The 20,284-nt window shown below is 51.1% G+C and overlaps 2 protein-coding genes across 2 annotated transcripts in view; one reads left to right on the top strand and one right to left on the bottom strand.

Annotated features, from left to right (window-relative positions):
* Nucleotides 1–1,968: 1,968 nt before the first annotated feature.
* TMEM191C (transmembrane protein 191C) lies at nucleotides 1,969–4,233 on the top strand. Its single transcript, XM_012558341.1, is given in 10 exon segments — nucleotides 1,969–2,123; nucleotides 2,222–2,345; nucleotides 2,573–2,623; nucleotides 2,741–2,818; nucleotides 3,049–3,105; nucleotides 3,230–3,289; nucleotides 3,395–3,459; nucleotides 3,541–3,613; nucleotides 3,922–3,962; nucleotides 4,029–4,233. Coding segments are annotated over 10 exon segments (909 nt in total).
* A 6,629-nt stretch (nucleotides 4,234–10,862) lies between these two features.
* The window catches only part of PI4KA (phosphatidylinositol 4-kinase alpha), a 158,134-nt gene continuing 148,712 nt past the window's right edge, over nucleotides 10,863–20,284 (bottom strand). The window contains exons 44-55 of the mRNA XM_004386190.3: nucleotides 18,895–19,024; nucleotides 17,852–17,922; nucleotides 16,896–16,968; nucleotides 16,740–16,810; nucleotides 15,928–16,034; nucleotides 15,489–15,593; nucleotides 15,261–15,386; nucleotides 14,913–15,033; nucleotides 14,308–14,467; nucleotides 13,339–13,428; nucleotides 12,625–12,708; nucleotides 10,863–11,415 (exon numbers count right to left, since the gene is read on the bottom strand). Of these exons, the coding sequence (XP_004386247.1) occupies nucleotides 11,364–11,415; nucleotides 12,625–12,708; nucleotides 13,339–13,428; nucleotides 14,308–14,467; nucleotides 14,913–15,033; nucleotides 15,261–15,386; nucleotides 15,489–15,593; nucleotides 15,928–16,034; nucleotides 16,740–16,810; nucleotides 16,896–16,968; nucleotides 17,852–17,922; nucleotides 18,895–19,024 (1,190 nt within the window). The 3' untranslated portion in view covers nucleotides 10,863–11,363. The remainder of the gene's footprint in view (nucleotides 11,416–12,624; nucleotides 12,709–13,338; nucleotides 13,429–14,307; nucleotides 14,468–14,912; nucleotides 15,034–15,260; nucleotides 15,387–15,488; nucleotides 15,594–15,927; nucleotides 16,035–16,739; nucleotides 16,811–16,895; nucleotides 16,969–17,851; nucleotides 17,923–18,894; nucleotides 19,025–20,284) is intronic.

Below are 20,284 nucleotides of genomic sequence, written 5' to 3'. Positions count from 1 at the left end.
TCCCAATCAGGATAGAGTATCATCCTCACCAAGGGGTCTTTTGATAAGCAGAAACTCCCACACTTGATATAATCAAAGCTATTGACTTTCTCTTCACATGTTGTTTGTTTAGGGTGTGTGTCTTAAGAAATCTTTCCCCAAACCAAAACCCCAAGTCTATCATTTTGCCTTCCCCATTTAAGCTTTTAATCTTTCTGGGATTACTTTTTGCAAAAAATGCGAGACAGAAATCAAATTTTATTTCTTTTTTATTCGTGAGCCAGTTTTCCCAGCACCATTTGCCATGTGATCATGGAGGTGACTCCCTCACAGCCACTCTACCCTATACCTCAGTTTTGGTGCCACCCGTTTGCTGGTGACCACCTTAGGAGCAAAAATGTGCCCTAGTTCTGGCCCATGAGAGGTGAGGGAAAATCTATGGGAGATTTCCCCCAAAAAGACACTAGACTAGATGGAGTTGCTCTTTTAGGCACCTCATGGTTACAAGGTGGCTGCGGCAGTTCCAGGCATCACATGCAGATGACATGTGATGCCTGGAATCAATGTCATCTGATTTTTTTTTTTTTTTAAAACAGAGAGGGTATCCTCCCAGAAGCCCCCAGCAGATTCACAGGCAGAATTGTACCACTTACCCTTGGGGCTAGGAAAGGAAGTTTCCCCCTCCCCAACAAAGACCAAGACCTTTGGAAGAAAGTGATTTTGGGAGCTGTGTTGGCAAGGAGAAAGAAGGGAGTAGCTTTAGGGTAGACAACCAACAGTGTCTGCATACTTTTCATATTTCTTTCTTTTTTTTTACCTCGTTGTGGGCCCTCCAGCACTGTTAGATCTTAACAGAGGATTGATGACATTGATTTTCTGTTCTTGAACAATCCTCACGTTCCTGGAAGAAACTTTGCTTGGTTCCCATGTATCTTTTTTGTACCTCTTTGGATATGGTAAGGAGCCCTGGTGGCACAGTGGTTAAGAGCTCAGGCTGCTTACCAAAAGGCTGGCAGTTCAAATCCACCAGCCGCTCCTTGGAAACCTTGTGGGGCAGTTCTATTCTGTCCTATAGGGTCACTATGAGTCGGAATCGACGATGCAATGGGTTTGGTTTTAGATATGGTAAATGTCCCTGGGTGGCACAAACAGTGAACATGCTCAGTTAGTAACCGAAATTTTGGTGGTTCAAATCCACCCAGAGACACCTCGCAGAAAGGCCTGGGATGTACTTCTGAAAAATCGGCTATTGAAAACCCTATGGAGCACAGTTGTACTCTGACACACATGACATTGCCATGAGTTGGAGTTGACTCCACAGCAATGGGTTTGGTTTTAGGTTTTGGATTTGGTTAGCTAACAATTTATTTAGGATTTTTGCATCCAAGTTGATAATTGAAATTGGCCAGATAATGGTAATTTTTAAAGCAAGGTTACCTACAGTCTCACCAAACAATGAAATTCTTGTCTTTTTCCTGTTGGCCTTACAGATCTTACCCTTGTACCCTTGTACCTTATAATCTTAGTTCCATTTAGCACATATGGTAATATTCTACTTTTTTCATAAGATGATATTTCTATTTAATGACACATAATATTCAAATATTTACAATTGTTTCCTTTTTTGTGGCGATTGTAGCTAAAAGCGTCAATGAATAATTTAATACATAGGATTTAAAAAAATTTTTTTTCCCCCGGATAAATTTCCAGGAGTGGGACAGTTGGGTCAAAAGATATGATTTGTAGATCTTGATATACATTTCCAAGTCTCTTCCTAAAGACAGGTGTTGTCAGTCCGCGAGTGCCGTCTGCAGCGTGGGGGAAGCCCACTGGCCTCAACCTGCCTGCGTCAGGTATTGGTGTCCGATGGACGGCACGGTGACACTGTGGACCCTCGCACTCGGGGTTGGGGGGGCGGGGGCTGCCCTTTGTGACGCCGACGCGGGGGGCCGGGGTTAGGCCAGAGTGGTTGACGACAGACCCGGGGCCATGGCAGAGACGCAGGAGCTGCTGCTGCAGTTGCAGAAGGACAACCGCGACGGGCGCCTGAGGAACCAAGAGCTGGAGGAGCTGGTGCGTGGGCTAGAGGCCGAGAGTGAAACCCTCACCGGGCGCCTGCAGGACTTGCGCGACCGCGAGCGCAGGTGCGGGACGCGGGGACGGACAGGAGGGGCGCGGGAGCCGGGAGAGGGCAGGGCGCAGGACCCGGTGGGCTGCACCAGCCTCAGTGTCTTCTCTGCAGCCTGCAACGGAAGCGCAGCCAGACAGCTCGGGCCCTGCGAGGAGAGGCGCACGAGGCGGCACGAGAGCGCGCGGAGCGGGCGGGCGGGCTGCTGGAGGCTGCGGAGCGGCACAAGCGGGAACTGGTGCGGGGCGGGACCGGGGTGGGCAAAGGAGCGAGCCCTGGGTGGTGCGGCGGCAGGGCCGGCAGAGGGGCCGGGGCCGGAGGGGCGGGGCCGGCAGGTGCCTGGGTAGTGCGAAGGCAGATCTGGAGTAGGAGCTGGGCCAAGTCTGGGAACAGGGCCCGATGTAGGGGCAGCACAGGAGTAGTGCCGCGGAGAGGCCCGGAAAGCCCCCTCGACCCTGTCCATAGGAGCTACACAACCGGCAGCTGCAAGAGCAGTGGGAGGAGCTGTCAAGTCAGGTACGCGCCAGGGATTCTTCCGTCTTGCCTCCACGGGAATTCCTGCTTTGTCCATGCCCCGTCCCGCCCCGCCCCTATTAGCCCCGCAAACCCTGCCCTTATGAGCCTCGTCCCCAGCTCTTCTACTACGGAGGGGAACAGCTGAGTCAGCAGCGCGCGGAGCAGCAAATCGGGACCCAGCTGGTGGCGCAGCAGGTGCTGGGCGGGGCCTGAGGGAGGCGGGGCGAAGTGAGGCGGGGCCCTGCGGGCAGGGGTGGGGCTAAGCAGAGGTGGGGGCGGAGCCCTAAGGGCTGGGACGAAGCGGAGGCGGGACCAGGACTCGCAGGGTAGGGGCGGGGCGAAGTGAAGGCGGGGGTGGGTCCATGAGGCTCTGGGGCGGGACGTGGGCTTGCCCGGCTCTTGACATCTCTTGGCTCCTCCGGAAGAAACAGCTGGAGCTGGTGGAGGCCAAGCACGCGGTGCAGGCAGAGGGCCTGCGACAGGTGAGGGCGGAGCGGGGGCCTGGGGGAGGGGTCGGCGTCGGCGTCGGGTGTGGCTGGGGTCCTGGCAGATACTGGGGCTGGGAGGGGTGTGTCCGCGGAGACTGATTTGACTACCGCACCCTAGGGCGCGAGGCAGACGGAGGAGGCCTGGGCGAGCTTCCAGGAACAGACCGGAGTTCTGCAGGTGCCCCGCCCCCTCCGCGCCGCGAGCCGCTCATCTCTGACTCCATGGCGGCCTCTCCTGCCCGCTCCTCCTCCAGCGCTGAGGCCTCAACCCCCAACCCTCCAGGAGCTGCAGGGGAAGGTGATGGAGGCGGCGGCTGCACTGGACGCCTCTCGGGGCGGCCCGGAACCGTAAGGGGGTTAGGACCGTGGGATGCGTCGGGACAGCCGTCGGCCAGGGCAGAGCGCCGACCTGGGCCCCATTCCCCGCAGGTGGGACTCGCAGCCCCACCCCGCACAGGACAGCGTGGGCTCTCTCATGGAGGAGGTGGCCAAGGCGGACTGTGTGAGGGAGGGCCTGGGCGGGGTGGGGTGGATCGGGACCAGCCCCAGGGGAGATCCACCGCCCACGGGGTACCCAAACCCACAGGGACTCCACTGCCCACGGGGGACCCACTGCCCCCGGGGAACCCGTCCCCATGGGGCACCCACCGCCCACGAGAGACTCCCGCCTGCGGACGCCGCACCCCTTCCTGGCTCCTCTTTGGGGTCAGTTCCCACACTCCTCGCCCCCACGAAGCCCGGGCCCCTCCCGGCTCCCGGAGCCCTGGCCACCCGGGCGCCGAGCTGGACGCCGGCTCCCTCTCCCTGCAGGAAACGCGGTTGTTCGGCGCCGCGGGCATCGGGTGAGTGGGGCGGGCGGGCGCGCGGGTCGGCCTCCCCGGGCGGCGCAGCCGCCGCCACCCGCCGTCCGTCCGCAGGCTGTGGGCGCTGGACGCGCTGCAGACGCTGCTGCTGCTCCCGCTCGGCTACCTGGCGCTGCCGCTTCTCTACCTGGTGCTAGTGAACACGGCTGCGCTCCGCCGTGGACTTCCGTGCCTCGGCCCGGCCGTCGCGCTCCGCCGCCTGCGTTACACGCTGTCCCCGCTGCTCCGGCTGCGCCCGCGAGGGCTGCTACCCACCTAGGGCATCAAGCCTGGCCGCGGCCTCCTGCACTCGGTCTCCGCGTGGTCTGTGGGGCGCCGGAGAGTAGGGCAACACTTGGGGGAGGGGTGGAGATGACTAGGGGGAGTGGCGCCGGGGCTGGGGGGCAAAGACGTCGGCGGAGTGAGGGCGACGCCCCCACCAGGGCCGCTAGCTTGGGCAGTGGGTGCCGTCTTGGGCTGGCTCACTCGAAGGGGTCCTTCTGCAGCTCCGCCTGCTACACACCCCCAAACTCTGCCGTGTGTTCACATCTTAGACTACACTCCCTCTGCCTCCGCTAGTGAATGCTAGTGAGCCTGAGAGTCCTGGGGGGGCTGCTGGCCGGTGGGCTTTCTCCCCGGAGTTCGTGAATCCTGAGCCTATCTTTGGTTATTCAGATCCTCTCCGTGTGTGTTATCTTGTAGTTCTCAATGTACAAGCTTTGGGCCTCCCTGGTTTAATTTATTCCTAAGTATTTTATTCTCTTTGATGCTGTTGTAAACGGAATTTTTTTTTCCATTACCTTTTTGGATTGTTCATTGCTAGTGTATACAGATTTTTGTGTGTTGATTTTGTATACTGCAACTTTGCTGAATTCACTTATTAGCTCTAACTGTGTGTGTGTGTATGTATTCAGGGTTTTCTACATATCAGATTGTCATCTACAGATATAGTTTTACTTCTTCTTGTTCCAATTTGGATTAACCTATCTCTCTGTCCCCGATTGCTCTGGATGGAATTTCCAGTACTATGTTGAATAAAAGTGGTGAAAGCAGGCATCCTTGTCTTGTTCTTGATCTTACGGGAAAAGCTTTCAGTCTTTACCATTAACTATCATGTTAGGGAGTTGGACTTTGTAAATGCTTTTCTGCATCAATTGAGAATGATCATGTGGGTTTTTCCTTTATTCCATTAATGTGGTGTATAACATTGATTGATTTTCGTATGTTGAACCACTTTTGAAATAAATCTCATTTGGTCATGGTGTATAATCCTTTTAGTATGCTGCTGGATTGAGTTTGGTAGTATTTTGTTGAGGATTTTTGCATCTGTATTCATAAGGCATATTGGTCTGTAGTTTTCTTGTATCTTTGTCTGGCCTCATTATCAGGTTAATGCTGGCCTCATAGAATGAGTTAGGAAGTGTTCCCCTCTCTTTAGTTTTTTGGAAGAGTTTGAAAAGGATGGTATTAATTTTTCTTTAAATTTTTGGTAGAATTCACCAGTGAAATCATCTGGTCCTTGACTTTGGAGATTTTTGATTACTGGTTCAATCTCCTTACATTATAGGTCTATTCAGATTTTCTATTTGAGTCATTTTGGTAGTTTGTGTTTCTAGGAATTTGTCCATTTCATCTAGCTTATCCAACTTGTTGGTATAAGTTGTTCATAGTATTCTCCTATGATCCTTTTAATTTCTGTAAATTCTGTCTATACTAGAGAATGTTCCATGTACGTTGAGAAGAAGTGTATTTTGCTGTTGTTTGGTGGAGTGTTCAACATATATGTTAGGTTTAGTTGGTTTACAGGTTGTTCAAGTCCTCTGTCTCCTTATTGATCTTCTCTGATTGCTCTATTAATTACTGAAAGTAGGATATTGATGTCTCCAACTATTACTGTACAATTGTATTTCTCACTTCAGTTCTATTGGTTTTTGCTACATATATTTTGGGGCTTTGTTGTAATCTGTGTATATGTTTATAATTGTTTTATCTTCTTGATGGATTGACTCATCAATATGTCCTTCTTTGTCTCTTATGACCTTTTCTCACTTAAAATCTATTTTGTCTGATATTAGCTTGGCCACTCCAGCTCACTTTTGGTTACTATTTGCATGAAATATCTATTCTGCCCTTTGTGTCTTTTTATCTAGGGTGAGCCTCTTGTGGGTAGCATGTTGTTGTTGTTGTCAGGTGTTGTCGAGTTTGTTCTGACTCATAGTGACCCTACGTGCAACAGAATAGCATATAGATGGATTAAAAAAAAAAACCTATTCCAATCTCTGCCTTTTAAATTGGAGAGTTTGGTCCATTTACATTTAAAGGAATTAATGATAAATATTTCTGCCATTTAGCTATTTTTTCCTGTATATTTTTTATGCTTTTTGTGCCTCAGTTCCTCCTTTATAGCTTTTTTATATTTAGTTGATTTTTTGTAGTAGAGTCATCCCTCAGTATCTGGAGGAGGATTGGTTCCAGGACCCCCCGGATACCAAAATCCATGGATGCTCAAGTCCCTTATATAAAATGGCATAGTATTTGCATCAGAATCAACTCAAGGGCAATGGGTTTGGTTTAGTATTTGCATATAACCTACATACATCCTCCTGTATACTTTAAATCATCTCTAGATTACTTATAATACCTAATACAATGGAAATGCTATGTAAATAGTTAATGCTTACACTTAACACTTAATGCTTTCTCAGACTTTGCAAAGCTCAAACAATGAGTGCTGGAAACAGGATCTGTCAAATGGAGGGAGGCTACAGCAGGGTATGCCTACACGTCATTTCATTTGCGTGGATTCAGCGTAGTGCTCGGCGCGTGGCATCTTCACATTTTGCTTTTTAGAACTTTTTCTTTTTTGAATATTTTCAATCCACAGTTGGCTGAATATGCAGATGCAGAACTCATGGATACAGAGGGCCTACTGTATACTATATAGTATATGTTTTTTCTGTATATATTTTTTATTTTCTTAATGGTTATCTTTGGGATTATACTTACCATCGTATAACAACCTTGTTTCAATAACATGAAAACACTCTGCTCCTATTATTTCTGTCCTTAACATTTTTATTGTTACGGATTACATCTTTATACATATGAGCCCATTAACATAAATTTATAATTATTGTTTTATGCATTTGTCTTTAAATCATACAGAGAAAAAAGGGGAATTACAAACTAAAGTACAATAATACTGGCTTTCATATTTACCTTTGGAGCTACTTTTTACCAGTATTGTTTATTTCTTTATATGGCTTTGAGTTACTGTCTAGTTCCTTTCATTTCAGCCTGAAGCACTTCTTTTAGCATTTCTTGTAGGATGAGTCTATTAGTAACAAACTCCCTTAGCTTTTGTTTCTCTGAGAATATCTTAATTTCATTACTGAAGGATAGTTTTGCTGGATATAGAATTGTTGGTTGACAATTTTTTCTTTCAACACTTTAAAGGTGCCTCTTGCTGCTTTTTGGCCTCCATGGTTTCTGATGAGAAATCAAGTATTTATCTTATTGAGGATTCCTTGTACATGATGAGTTAGTTCTCTTGCTGCTTTCAAGATTCTCTTTGAGTTTTGACAATTTGAATATAATATGTCTTGGTGTTGATCTCTTTTGAGTTTATCCTGCTTGGAGTTCACTGAGCTTCTATGTGTAGATTTGTGTCTTTCATCATATTTTGGAAGTTTTGGGCTATGATTTCTTCAAATATTCTTTCTGACCCTTTCTTGCTCCCTTTTCCTTCTGGGACTCCCATAATGCCTATGTTGGTCGGCTTGATGGTGTCCCACAGGCTCTGTTCACTTTTCCTCATTCTTTTTTCTTTCTGCTCCACAGTCTGGATAACTTCAACTGTCCTATTGTCAAGATCCTTGATTCTTTCTTCTGTCTACTCACATCTGCTTTTGAACCCCTCTAGTATACTTTTCAGTTCCAGAATTTTTATTTGGTTCCTTTTACTAATGTCTGTCTCTTTATTGGTATTCTAATTTTGTTGATACACTGTTTTCCTGGCTTTAGTTCTCTACCTATGGTTCCATTTGGCTCTTTGTGCATATTTAAGACAGTTGATTTAAAGTCTTTGTTTAGTAAGTTAACGTCTGGGCTTCCTCAGATATGGTTTCTTTTTTTCTTTTGGATGGGCCATACTTTCTTGTTTCTTTGTATGCTTTGTGATTTTTTGTTGAAAACTGGGCATTCAAATATTATAATGTGGTAATTTTGGAAATCAGATTCTCCCCCTTCTCCAGGATTTTCTGTTATTATCGAAGGCTTAGCTTGTGTTTAGCCGGAGATTTCTTGAATGCCAGGAAATTAAGCCCCCTCCAAAAAAAATCTCTCCCAGTCTTTGTAAATTGGCTCTGTGCTGGGACACTCCTTTAACAGTTAGGCTATGTCTTACTTATCTATTGCTGCTATAACAAAAATACCACAAGTGGATAGTTTTAACAAACAGAAATTTATTCTCTCACAGTTTAGGACGCTAGACATCTGAATTCAGGATGCCAGCTCCAGGGGAAGGCTTTCTCTGTTGGCCCTGGGGGAAGGTCCTTGTCATCAATCTTCCTTTGTGTCTAGGATTTTCTCAGCACAGGGATCCTGGGTCCAAAGGACGTGCTCTGCTCCTGGTTCTTTCTTGGTGGTAGGAAGCCCCCCTCTCTCTGCTTCCTTCCCTCTTCTTTTACCTCTTGTAAGATAAAAGGTGAGGCAGGCTATACCCCAGGGAAACTCCCCTTACATGAGATCAGGGTTGTGACCTGAGTAAGGGTGTTGCATCCCACCCTAATCCTCTTTAACATAACCTAATCTTACCTCATTAACCACAGGCAGAGATTATGATTTACAACACGTACGACAATTACATCAGATCACAAAATGGAAGAAAACCACACAATACTGGGAATCATGGCCTAGCCAAGTTGACACATATCCTGGGGGGACACAATTCAATCCATGAAAAGCTGTTTACAATTTTGCCTCAGCCTTTACTTCCTGCTTGCACTAAGCCTATAGATCAACCAGTATTAGAGTCTTCTTAGACCTTTTCTGAACACGCATCCTATCCTGGGCATGGGCATGCATGTGGCTTTCTATTCACCAGTATACATGAGCACTTTTGAATGCCCTGATTTCCCAAAGAATCTCTCTGGCTTTTCCTCCCTGTCTTTAGGCAATCTACTGTATGCCCCTAGGCAGCTGATGGCTTTCTGATGGCCTTACAGTGTTTCTGAGCGAAGCCTACAGTTTTTCTGCCCTGGGTCGGTTCTGAGTTAGGCAAAACAGAGACAAGCACCTTGCATCAGTCCTTCAAGTAGTCCCCCAGACAGGTTAGAACACAATAATTTGCAAATAAGGTCGTCTCTGCCTCCTCTGGAATCACGGTCCTACATTGGGAATGTGGACTGCCATCTTCAAGAGTGCCACTGAGCTGGGGAGTGGGATAAGGGCAAGTAAAGATGCCACAAAGCTTTCCTACCATTTTTAAGTTGCCTTTTTCTTGATTCAGCACTCGCTTGGTTGCTGTAAATCTGACTGTTTTCCAGAGTTCTGATAAAGTTGGTTCTGACAGTTTATTATTTCTGTGGAGGGACAGGAGTCTGGAGTTGCCTTCTCCTCCACTTTGCTGACATCCTCCACCACAACTTTTATATATTGACCTTGCTAGTTGCTTCATCAATTGCTGAAAGAGGGGTGTTAAAGTCTCCAACTGTGGTTGTGGAGTTATTTTTCCCTTTAATTGTTATATTTTGTTTCATATACATTCATTATGATTATGGAAGGCAAATCTTTCTTCCACCTGTTTACTTTAAAGTGCATCTCTTCTAGTCAGTATATCATTGGGTCTTGCCTTTTTTAATCCATGTGTACAATATCTGCCTTTTAATGGGAGTGTTTAGTCTATTGATGTTCAACATAATTGATATGGATAAAGTTTACTATTTTACTGTTTTTTCTGTCTTATCTTTACTTATTATTCTTTCTTTCCTTCCCTTTTTTAAAAAATATTTTGAAAAATTTATTCTAACTTACATATTGACTTTTTATTTATATTGCTCAGGACTCAAATGCGTCTCCTGAACCTGAGTATTGGGGTTTTGCATCAATTCTTGAAATTTGTTAGATGTAGATTGGAGTTTCTCATTCAGCCTTTCTTCTCTTTATATCTTTATGCCTCATTTGTGGTAACCTCCTTTGTTCTTTCAAATCAATCAGTTTTCTCTTTACCTATGTCATATCTGCTACTCAACTCATATGCTGCTTTTTTAATTTCGATGACTTATTTCTAGATGTTCTATGTAGTGTTTTTTTTTGTTTGTTTAAAATAACAGGGCCATTCGGGGTTGGGAGTAGAGGGTTTGTGCTTGTGATGCAAAGGTTCTGAAGCCCCAGAGCGGAGCACTTGAAAATGAACTAGAGGCAGACCCCAGGGGAACAGACACAATTGTTTGGCGTGGGGTATCCCCGGTGGAGATGGGCTGGTGAAGGCAGTGGAGGGTTAGAGCAGAAGCAGACATGGAACAAGCCTCTGTGGAAAAGAGGCCATCGTGGGACAGCTTCAAGGCGAAGAAGTCAGTTTGGGAAAATAAAGTTATTTTTGTACATCTGTGCTGTAGTGAGTCTGTTCATGTGATGCTCAAGTCTGTTGAGCCATAATCAGTGCCCCTGGTCAACCTCCCCCACCCCACCCACAGGTGTTGTTTGACCTTCCTTATCTATTATTAACAGAGGTGGACAGCCCTACCCTGTAGTGTAGGCTGTGTGGTTACAGGATCCCAGATGGAAGGTCCTTTGGAGAGGAAATGATGTGCAAGCAAGCCCAGGCTGAAAGGCTCCCATAAGAACCAACAATACTGGGTTAGAGCGAGAAGGCAGCACAGGGCCTGCCCCCTCCCAGTCTCACCCCTTAGCTGAACGCGGACTTAATATTTGACATTAAACCTCAGGAACTTTTTAGAGTTTTTAGAGTTTTTATTTTGTCCAAGTTGGATATAATTTTTTTTTTACACGTGCACAAAAATACTTCAGGTACCAACGAAATAAGACAGGTAGGAATGTGTCCAGTGCAAACAAAGTATTCACACCAATGCAGACAGTGCCATCAGACAACTTTCATTTTTACAACGTCACCAAAGCAACACTACACATGTCACACGTAAGGGAAGACCAGATTGCCAAGCTCTGAAGGTATGGGTCTTCTCTTGTAAAAAATCCACTGGGTGGAGGCAGGCCGCCTATGGCTCTGCCCACCAGGTGTGCGTCTCCTGCGCAGCAGCCCAGAGTTGGAAGGCTTGTCCAAGAGACCACATGGCTCATGGCTGCAGGAAGGGACTGCATGAGCGTACGCACACACACAGAGCTACCCGAGCGCGCTGGCTGTAGCGTGCAGGAAGGCAGATGGCGCTATGCTCAGTACGGGATGTCATTCTGATAGTATTGGATTATGTCATAGGTCCGGCTCCTGAAAGGCCAAGAGAGCAGAGGGGGGCTGTGAGGAAGCCTGGTCTGGGTCCCTCCACCCTCCCAGCCTCCACGGCTGCTCCACATCCAGCCAAAGTGTACCCTGGAGTCACCCCTGCTCCCTGCAAGTGTGGATGCACAGAAGCCGATCCCCTCCTCTTCCCTGGATGTTCTCCCTCAGCCCCCTCCTCACACTCAGCAGATGTTCCTCTTTCTTACTGCACTGACAAGACAGAGGCAATCAGGACATCTTCCTCATCCTCCTTCCCCCAAACCCTCTTGTCCACTGAGAGGTGGCGTTCTAGCAACTCTGCTCTGCCCAGGTGCCCAGTCAGCACTCCACCACCCACATCTGCCTTGAGCTATCCCACTCTTGCTTTGCCATGAAAACTCTGTCTGTGCTCCTATTTTCAAGTCATCACCATCTCCCCCTGTACCCACTCCCACCCTTGTGAGGGACTACCCAGGGTCAGTTCTTGGTCCCCTGATGCATCATCCGGCAGGTCCCTGGCTCCTGGCACCTGCCTCCATGCCCCCCTCCTCCTGAATCTCGATGTCGAGGGTCCCACAGCTAGATGGCCTCCCCCAGACCCCCAGCATCTTTAGATGCCTCTCTATGCAGACGCCTCATCAGCATCTTAATCCGAACTCCATCTCCTTCACCCCATCCACTAGAATCTCATTTATCCGGTTGTTCCTGCCACACATCCCAAAGCCATCTCTGACTCCCTTCTCTAACCTCACAGCCCATCAGTTAGTCCTATGGGCTCTGCCTTCAAAACCTGCACCAACCCTTCTCACAGCCTCCACCTTCACCACTCTTTGCTCGGCAGCTGGGGTGGTACACAAAAGAGGAGTGGAAGACCTGACTTCAAAGCCTCCCCTCTGGCCTAACGTGAAGCCAGAGCTGCCTCGGCCTCGGGTCCTGTTGCCTCTCTGAACTCACTCTGCTCCTGGCTCTCGCTGGTCAGTCCCACCCCACAGGTTTGCCTGACCTCCCTCAGGCCCCTGCCCCTTGAACCAGCGCCTGTCACTCTGAACCAGTTGCTCCAAGAGACTCCCTCCAGGGACGCCACTCCCTGACTGGTCACACTTATGGGGGTGGCCCCAGAGTAACAGCTCCACGACACCCTTGTCCCCTGGACGAGGGCCGGCACAGCACAAGTCCTCAGTGGGTGGATGCAGGCAGGACAGCAGGTGGGGGACTCACCTGTTGCTGAGGAAGCAGTTCTGAATGATCTTCATGATGAAATTTGCAGCCTCTCGCTCTGTCATGTTGGGACTGAACCTGTGCCTGTGAGGGAGGACCCAGTCAGCACCTGGGGGCCGGGGCCAGGTCTGTGAGGTGGCCGACCATCCCCACTGTGATGGTCATCTTACTTGGGGGCTGGGGTTTAGAATTTGTGAGAACTTGTTAGCTGAGGCTCCCTCAGATCCCTGGGTCAGGGTTGGGAGACAGTGTTGTGAGGGCCCAGCCAGGCCTGTTGTGGAGACAGTGTTCCCAGCTGGCTCTAAAGGGCCCTGTTCCCTCCCAGCATGTACTCGGGGCCAGAATAAGTCTCACCCAAGGGGTGGACGAAGCTGGGCAGGGCCAGGTGCCATGCACCTGGAGAAATACAGAGCAGGGACTCCTGGCATGTTCTTGGTATGGCTGGCCAAGGCCGGGGCACCTCACAAACATGGTTTGCTGCCCACGTCTTGCCCAGGGGCCGGGTCATCTCACCAACGTGGTCTGGTGACCCTGTGTGACCTAGTGCCCTGTCTGCTCTAGGGGAATCCCTGAAAGTCTTTGGGGCTTCAAGGAGTTCACTCAGCCTAGATAGTGATGATAGCTACAAGCACTTAAGAGGCTGCTAATCTCGAGTGGCACTGCAGCTAATGGACAACTGTCTCTCAATGGCCTGCGTGTCAGCCAAGGACTTACTTCAAGAGCTTGATTGTCTGGCCTCGGAAACAGGGCAGGCCTGTGTCTAACATGAGAGTGACCAGGGAGACAACTGCATCCATGTAGGGCCTGGAAAGAGATGAGGGTGGGAGGTGGGCAGGGTAGCTTGAGCAGGTGGCGGGGCCTCGCTCTGCCCTCAGTCTGCAGCTGGCTGCTGCCCACAACCCAGTGCATGGCTGGGCTCCTGCATGCCCTGGTTCTACAGCAGCCCTCTTCACACCAGATCTGTGGCCCCCAGGGCCCCTGCACACCAGGCGTGCCCCAGCCAGCCAGCAAGCCCTGAGCGCAGAGGCCTACCAGTTGCTGGCTGAGTGGCCCACCTCAGTGAAGGCAAGGCCCGAGGAAGCACAGATGCTCCATGCACACCAGCCTGGCCCTCACTTTTTTGCTGTGCAGTGTTGCATGCACACAGTGATGCAGGCTCTGGACAGATTCCCAGGTGGGAGTCCAGATGTCACCACGGTGTGCTGTGTAACCTGGGTCAAGTGATCCTCGGTGTGAACCTGGGACAATGACCATCTCTGGTGGGCAGCCTGGAGTAGCACACACTCAGCATTTGATGGCAGATGCACAGAAGATGGGCCCAAGGCTGAGGGCATCGGCAGGAAGAGGGGAAGCTGCAGGAGACTGCAGGAGCCGTCACTGGCATGGGGCAGAGGCAGCAGGAAGCCAGGCCCAGCATACCTGGCCACCAGGTGTGTGGCCTCTAGTGCCTCCTTTATTTTCTCTGCACCTCAGTCCCTTCATCCACGAAGGGTCCCAAGAAAGCCACTCCACAGGGCCTTCAAGGGTCACCGAGACAGGCTTCCAGATGCTGGCACTTGGACTGGTGCTGACCTGCCTACTACTCGCCCCCTTGTCCCCGACCCGGGGAGCCTGCCCCACCTGGGAAGTCCACGCTTTCACCCAGTGCCCAGATGCCTAGTCACCCCTCAGCCCAGGGCTCACCTCACCGCCAGGTAGCCACGGACACACATCTCCATAAACCACTTGAAGGGCGTGGCCTCCATCTTGCCCCCCATGATCATCACCATCTCCTCTGTCAGCTTGATGTCCGGCTCCCAGCCCAGGTTGCCACCCGGTGAGCTTTCAAACATGAAGCCAAAGTCTGGAAAAGCCCCAAAGCAATTTGTTACTGATGGGTCCCTGCCAGAAATGTGGGAGCACATTGCTGTGCAGGCAGGTGGTCTGCTCTGAGGAGCACCAGCTCCCATCACACCTGTGAGCAGGGCCATAGGGCTATGCTTTCTTGTGGATGAGGGATGAGAGGAAGAGAGGGAGAGGAGGCCACAGGCTACTGTAGAGACGAGCTAGCACTGTGCCAGACATGCCTGGTCTGCCTGCACCTCCCGGAGCTCCGCTCAGTGCCCCCAGCCTCCCGGTGCATGGCTGAGCTAATCTCCACAGCTGGAAGGCCTCAGCCCTGGACTCAGACCCTGATCTAACTCTCCTAGCCGTGGCCCTGGGCATGCCTGCCAAGGAGTGGGGTCACCACCCTCCTCCTGGGGCCCTGGGGAGGGAGGAAAGGAGGGTGGGTGCCAAGGCCGGCTGACCGATGTGGATGATGTGGCCCTTCTTGTCCAGCATGATGTTGCCGTTGTGCCTGTCTTTGATCTGCAGCAGGAACAGCAGGAGGCTGTAGGCGGCCATGCTCCGGATAAAGTTGTAGCGGGCCTGTGCAGAAAGCCGTGGGCATCACGGGGGCCCTCCGAGAGCAAGCCTGGGACACTGACCTCCCACACCTGGAATTTAGCTTTCTTTCCTCTGGGGAGTCTGGCCTGTGCTGGGCTCCTCTAAGTCCCAAGAAAGGCTGTGGTGGGGCTTCGTTCTACCCGAGGCCTCAGAAAGGCAAGAGAGGGAGGAGTGTGCGAATGCCCCAGATCTGGGGCTGCTCCGGGTACCTGCTGGAAGGCTAAGGTGGACTCGTCTCCATACTGGCGTGTGAAGTAGTCATACATGCCGAAGTCCGTCTGGCGGCCCAGCTGGTCTCTCGAGGTGCAGTCGGGGATACACTCGATCACCCCACACTGAAGAGGAAGGAGCCGGTGCTGAGGCTGCTCAGGGGCTAGAGGGCAGCTCTTAGGCTGAGGCGGTGCAGGGGCCAGTTGGGCTCCAGATAGGGCACTTACCCCAGGGGCAGTGGCTACCACCCGGTAGGGAAACACAAAGAGGTCCAGGCCAACCAGCTGGAAGATGTTCTTGAAGAGGTCGATGATCTGCAGGGCCAGCATGTCCTGGGAGCCGACGGGACAGGCGCTGTCAGCCGCTCATCATGTCCTCTGGCTGGCAGAACCCTGCCCCACCTGCCCACCCCCATGGACATGTAAGTCAGGACCAGCTGCTTCCCCTTGGGCAGCTCCCTCAGGGCAGCCAGTGAGGGGCTGGAAGGAGACAGGTCTAGGTTTTCTAGAGCCCTAATTGACTCCGCGGCACCCAAGCTGGCTGAATGAAAGAAGCAAACACTGTTGGTCAACTCTGAACGTGCTGAGAGCCTTGGAGGGGGGCAGGCCTGGCCCCCAGCCTGCACCCTGAGCGTGGATGCGGGCTCCCCTGGGCCTGGTCCTTTACCTGTCTGCAGTCGTCCCCAACTTTGAAGATGGCAGCCTGCCAGGAGATCTTCTGGGCGTCAGCCTCCTGCGTGCCACTCTCGTCAGAGTCGGAGCCACACCGCAGCCCTGGGCAGGGCAGGAAGGCAGGTTCCTGTTACCCGACGAGAACCCCGAGGGTGCAGGCCAGCCCTGCTCAGTGCCTGGAAGAAACCCTGGGACCCCTGGGGGTTGTCTCTGTAAAACCCCAGACGGTGCCAGGAAGGGGCCCACTGGGGTCCGGGAAACGTCCTGGGTCAGCGGAGGAATCCCAAGGCCGGGTGTTCTAACAACATTTAGGCTTAAACAGAACTGAAAATAGAGCTCGTTTTCCTCCGAGGGAGGGACCCAGGTGTGCCCAGGGTCAGTGATGTGCACTATGTGTTGGGGTCAGGATGAGTGTGTCTGCAAACAAGGGGGATGCGGAGAGGACTTGGGGGCCAAAGTGAGGGGAAGGTGCGGCAGGCCCACCTGCACTGGCCAGAGCCTCACTGCACAGCTGGCCAACCCCCAAGATCCTCAGGCCACTCAGGCTCAAGAAGGTTCCCCCTGGACTTTCTGGCTGGGCATGTTTGGGGGCAGATATGGGGGCAGGCACATCTGTGTCTGCACATGAGCTCAGAGCATCCCAAGTGAGTGGTGGGTCTCAGAATGGAAGCCTGAGTGAGCACCCACTTAGACGGATGAATATCACCTTTTCTGGGGAGATGGTGATAAACTAGCATGAACAAGAAAACTGGCATGAGCAAGGGAACACATTTAGGCCCCAGATAAACCCAGAAATTCCCCACTGACCTTCTTTCTCAAGCTCACTCACTCCACACCGCTTCACCTTGAATTTGGCCAGGTACGGGGCCTTTGCCGCACTGGGGGGAAGAAAGAACGTTGAGGAAGCAATAAAGCAAAGAAAAACTCCCAAAGAATGAGGACGCAGAAGAAGGGGCACTGCACCTCTGCATTGGGGTCCCAGATTTGTAGTCAATGTCCAGGACAATGGCCTCAGGGTTGCTGGGCAGGTAGCAGCCTGGTGTGGGGGAACAGAGCAGAGTCACAGGGGCCCCATGGGATGGCAGGGAATGACACACTGGCCACCACACACCCTGTCTCGCAGAAGTGGTTGCACTCGAGGGGCTTTGGCCTGCAGGCACTGGGGACTGCTCAGTCCATGGCCTTTACAGGTGTTCCTCCCTGGTGGCCTTTAAAGTGATCCCCAGATATGCTAACAAATGAACCACAGCCTTAGGGAGGATGGCTTCTCCAAAGAGGACACACAGCCCACAGCTTGAAGACGAAAGCAAGTGGATTCCCCAGGCCTGTTGGCCTCCCACAGACCGGAGGTGGGGCGGCCCCTCTCAGAGCCTCTTGCCCTGCCCCCACTCATCTGAACACCCTTCCCTGTTACCCACTGCAGCTCTCACTGGATTCCTGTCTTCTTATGGAAACATGGAGGACACAACCACACTGGGCTCAGAGGCCCCCAGGCAACGAGTGACAGGTGCCAAGGAGCAGCTTCCTACTTGAGGTCATGGCCCACCCATGCTGTCCCTGGCCCACCCCTCTGCACTCGTCTGTGTGGCCTGCGTTGCTCCTATTCCACTGGAGTTTGGGACCCCCTTCTGAAATAACAGCTGCAAGAGCAATGCCTTGGCCATCAAGAAAACTGCAGGTAGCACGTAAAAGGGTGATGCTGAGCAGCCCCCAGCTCACCAGAGGCAGGCCTGGAGTGAACGGGGTTGGGGCAGAGGCCCAGGCACAGGCGCTGCCAGGACCTGAGCGTGTGAGGCTGGCCAGGCCGCCGGCCTCCACACCCCCCACACTTGCCCTGCGCTACCCTGGCAGGCTGCAGACTCCGCACCTGCCCACAGGAAGAGGCTGATCTCATGACACTTTGAAGCATCCCTGCTTACCTGGCTGTACTTTCACCTCAGACAGCGCGGACAGACATGCCTTCTTTCTCTCATCTCCTTTAGGGTAGGGCCTGAGGAACAGGACAGAAGTGGTGTCTCCCAGGCCTCCCGTCTGTGGTGCCCACACCACTTCTCGATTCCTGGTTAAAGTTAGGAAGGCCCACTGGCCTTGTTCCTGACAGTCCCTACTCTGCATTCCTCGTCAAGAAGACCATACAGCTCCCTGGGGGCCAGAGGGCAGCTTCTTCTGCTGTCTCAGGCTGGGGATGCACATGTGCTATCAGAGTAATGTCGGCGAGGGGCAGACAGTGGCTGTAGGTCAGAGAGCTTTGGACTCAAATTCCAGCTCTATTGTATGTGCCATGTGACCTGGGGCTGGGCGCCTGGTTAGTGCTGCTTCCCTCTGCCCCTTTTTCTTTGTGGGCTACAGGTTGCCAGTGTCACCTACTCAATGTCCCACCCAGGAGAAGGCCTCTGGGACATGGGGTGGACAAGCGGTGCCCTAGTAAGAGAAGCTGGAGCGCAGCCCAGGGAATGAGGTGCCTGGTGAGAATGGGTCCCCCTGCTGCTCATAGGTCGGGACGCCTCCCCAGGTGCTGGCCATCGCTGACGACTCCCGGGCCCCATCCAATACAAATGGACAATTCCACAGACGCCCGAGGATGGCATCAGAGCCACATGAATGGAGGGCCCAGGATGATGGGTCTGCAAAGGAAATCTGGTTTTCCTAATACCACTAGGATCCTTCACAACTCAGAGAAAGGAGAGGGGTCTCAAACCATGGGACAACATAAGGAAGGAAACTAGGATATGCTTTCTGAAAACAGCCTGGCCATGCATTTCCCGTACTTCCACGAGACCTGAATCACCCCAGCAGGGCTTTTCTTAGCCTGCCGCTCAGCAGAACACCAGCCTACCCTGGAATTTCTCATTTATCTGGTCTGGAGGGGACCAGGCATTCCTAACCTAACACATAGCCTGGATCAGGACTGGCTAGCCCAGAGGAGCAGATCCTAAGACTATTTCAAAGCCCTGCCACTTACTTGATGATGGCCGACACATTGGTGATCTTGTTGAAGAAGTCAAATTCCCGCTGGTAGAAGTCCTTGGCTGGGCCCGACAAGGAGCCTGTGATCTCCTCCACCAACTGCTCAAGCAGATCGCCAATGTCAGCTGAACGGAGAGAGAGAGAGCTGAGCCCGGCGGCTGCCCTTCAGGAACCCCAGCAGGAGACCCGTAGGTCTTTTTCAGACACTCAGTCCACAGTATTGCACAACGCTGAGGTCAGCAGTTCTCAAAGTGTGGCCCACAGATGCCGAGACCCTTTCAGTGGACCCCAAGGTCAAGACCATCCCAAGATGCTCTTTGCGTTTCTCATTGTATGGACATGTGCCATGATGGTGCAAAAGCAATGGTGCCTTAGGATGAATCAAGGCTGCGGTGGCCAAGTGCATCAGTGGTCACTGGGCTCTTCCCTGAAGCACCACTTAATGACGTCTTTAACGAAGGAATAAAACCAAGGAGTTTTGTTAAAACCCTCCCTTTGAGCATAGTCTTTTTAATAAAGTGTGTGGCACCACTGGAATTGCGTGTGAAGGACATCTGCTGCGTTCTGAAGTACGAGGCTGTCTCGAGGAAAAGAACTAGTGTGCTGGCGTGAGCTATGAGCCAAATTAGTCTCTTTTTTTCATAGAGTTTCATTTTTCCTTGAAAGAATGACTGACAAAAATGTGGCTATTCAGCTTTAGATATCTGGCAGACATTGTTTTGAAAATAAACAAAGTGAGCCTGCCACTTAAAGGAAAACCAACCAACCAACCAGCCCACTGCCTTCGAGTCAATTCCGACTCATAGTGACCCCAGGTGCTACAGAGTAGAACTGCGCTCCATAGTTTTCTTGGCTTCAACTAAAAAATTTTGGAAAACTTGTATCTGCCACTGGGAGCCTGACAGCTGCGCAACACTTAAAAACTTTTCCGATAAGATTGGTGGGGATCTTAGCAAATGTGACACTGTATAATGAAATGTGCCAACATTTGGAAGGTCTGCATAACTCGCTGACCTATGTTTTACAAATGACCAGCACCTGATGTTACAAAATCCTGCATGGGTATGAGCGCAAGGTAGGCCAGTGGATTTTAACTTAATTGACTATAAACAGTTCACTGACAGTCAACAGTGAAACTAACCTTTAAGAAAATACTACTTGACAAGTTTGGTTTAGCTCAATGAAGAATATCCACAATGATCTGAAAAGGCTATTAAAATTCTCCTTTCCAGGATATTGTTGATGTGTTCTGAGATTGTTAACCATTGTCATAGGGCAACATTTGTAGTAACTGTTAAATGAGAAACTCTTTTGTTCTGTAAGCCTTCATCTTAAGTGAGAGTAACAGCACAATTGGAAGAGCGTAGTCAATGTCACTGAACTGC

This window comes from Trichechus manatus, unplaced genomic scaffold (assembly GCF_000243295.1).
Source record: "Trichechus manatus latirostris isolate Lorelei unplaced genomic scaffold, TriManLat1.0 scaffold00157, whole genome shotgun sequence".
NCBI lineage: Eukaryota > Metazoa > Chordata > Mammalia > Sirenia > Trichechidae > Trichechus > Trichechus manatus.
Note: the sequence above shows the minus strand (reverse complement) of the source record. Positions and strands in the feature narration are given on the sequence as shown.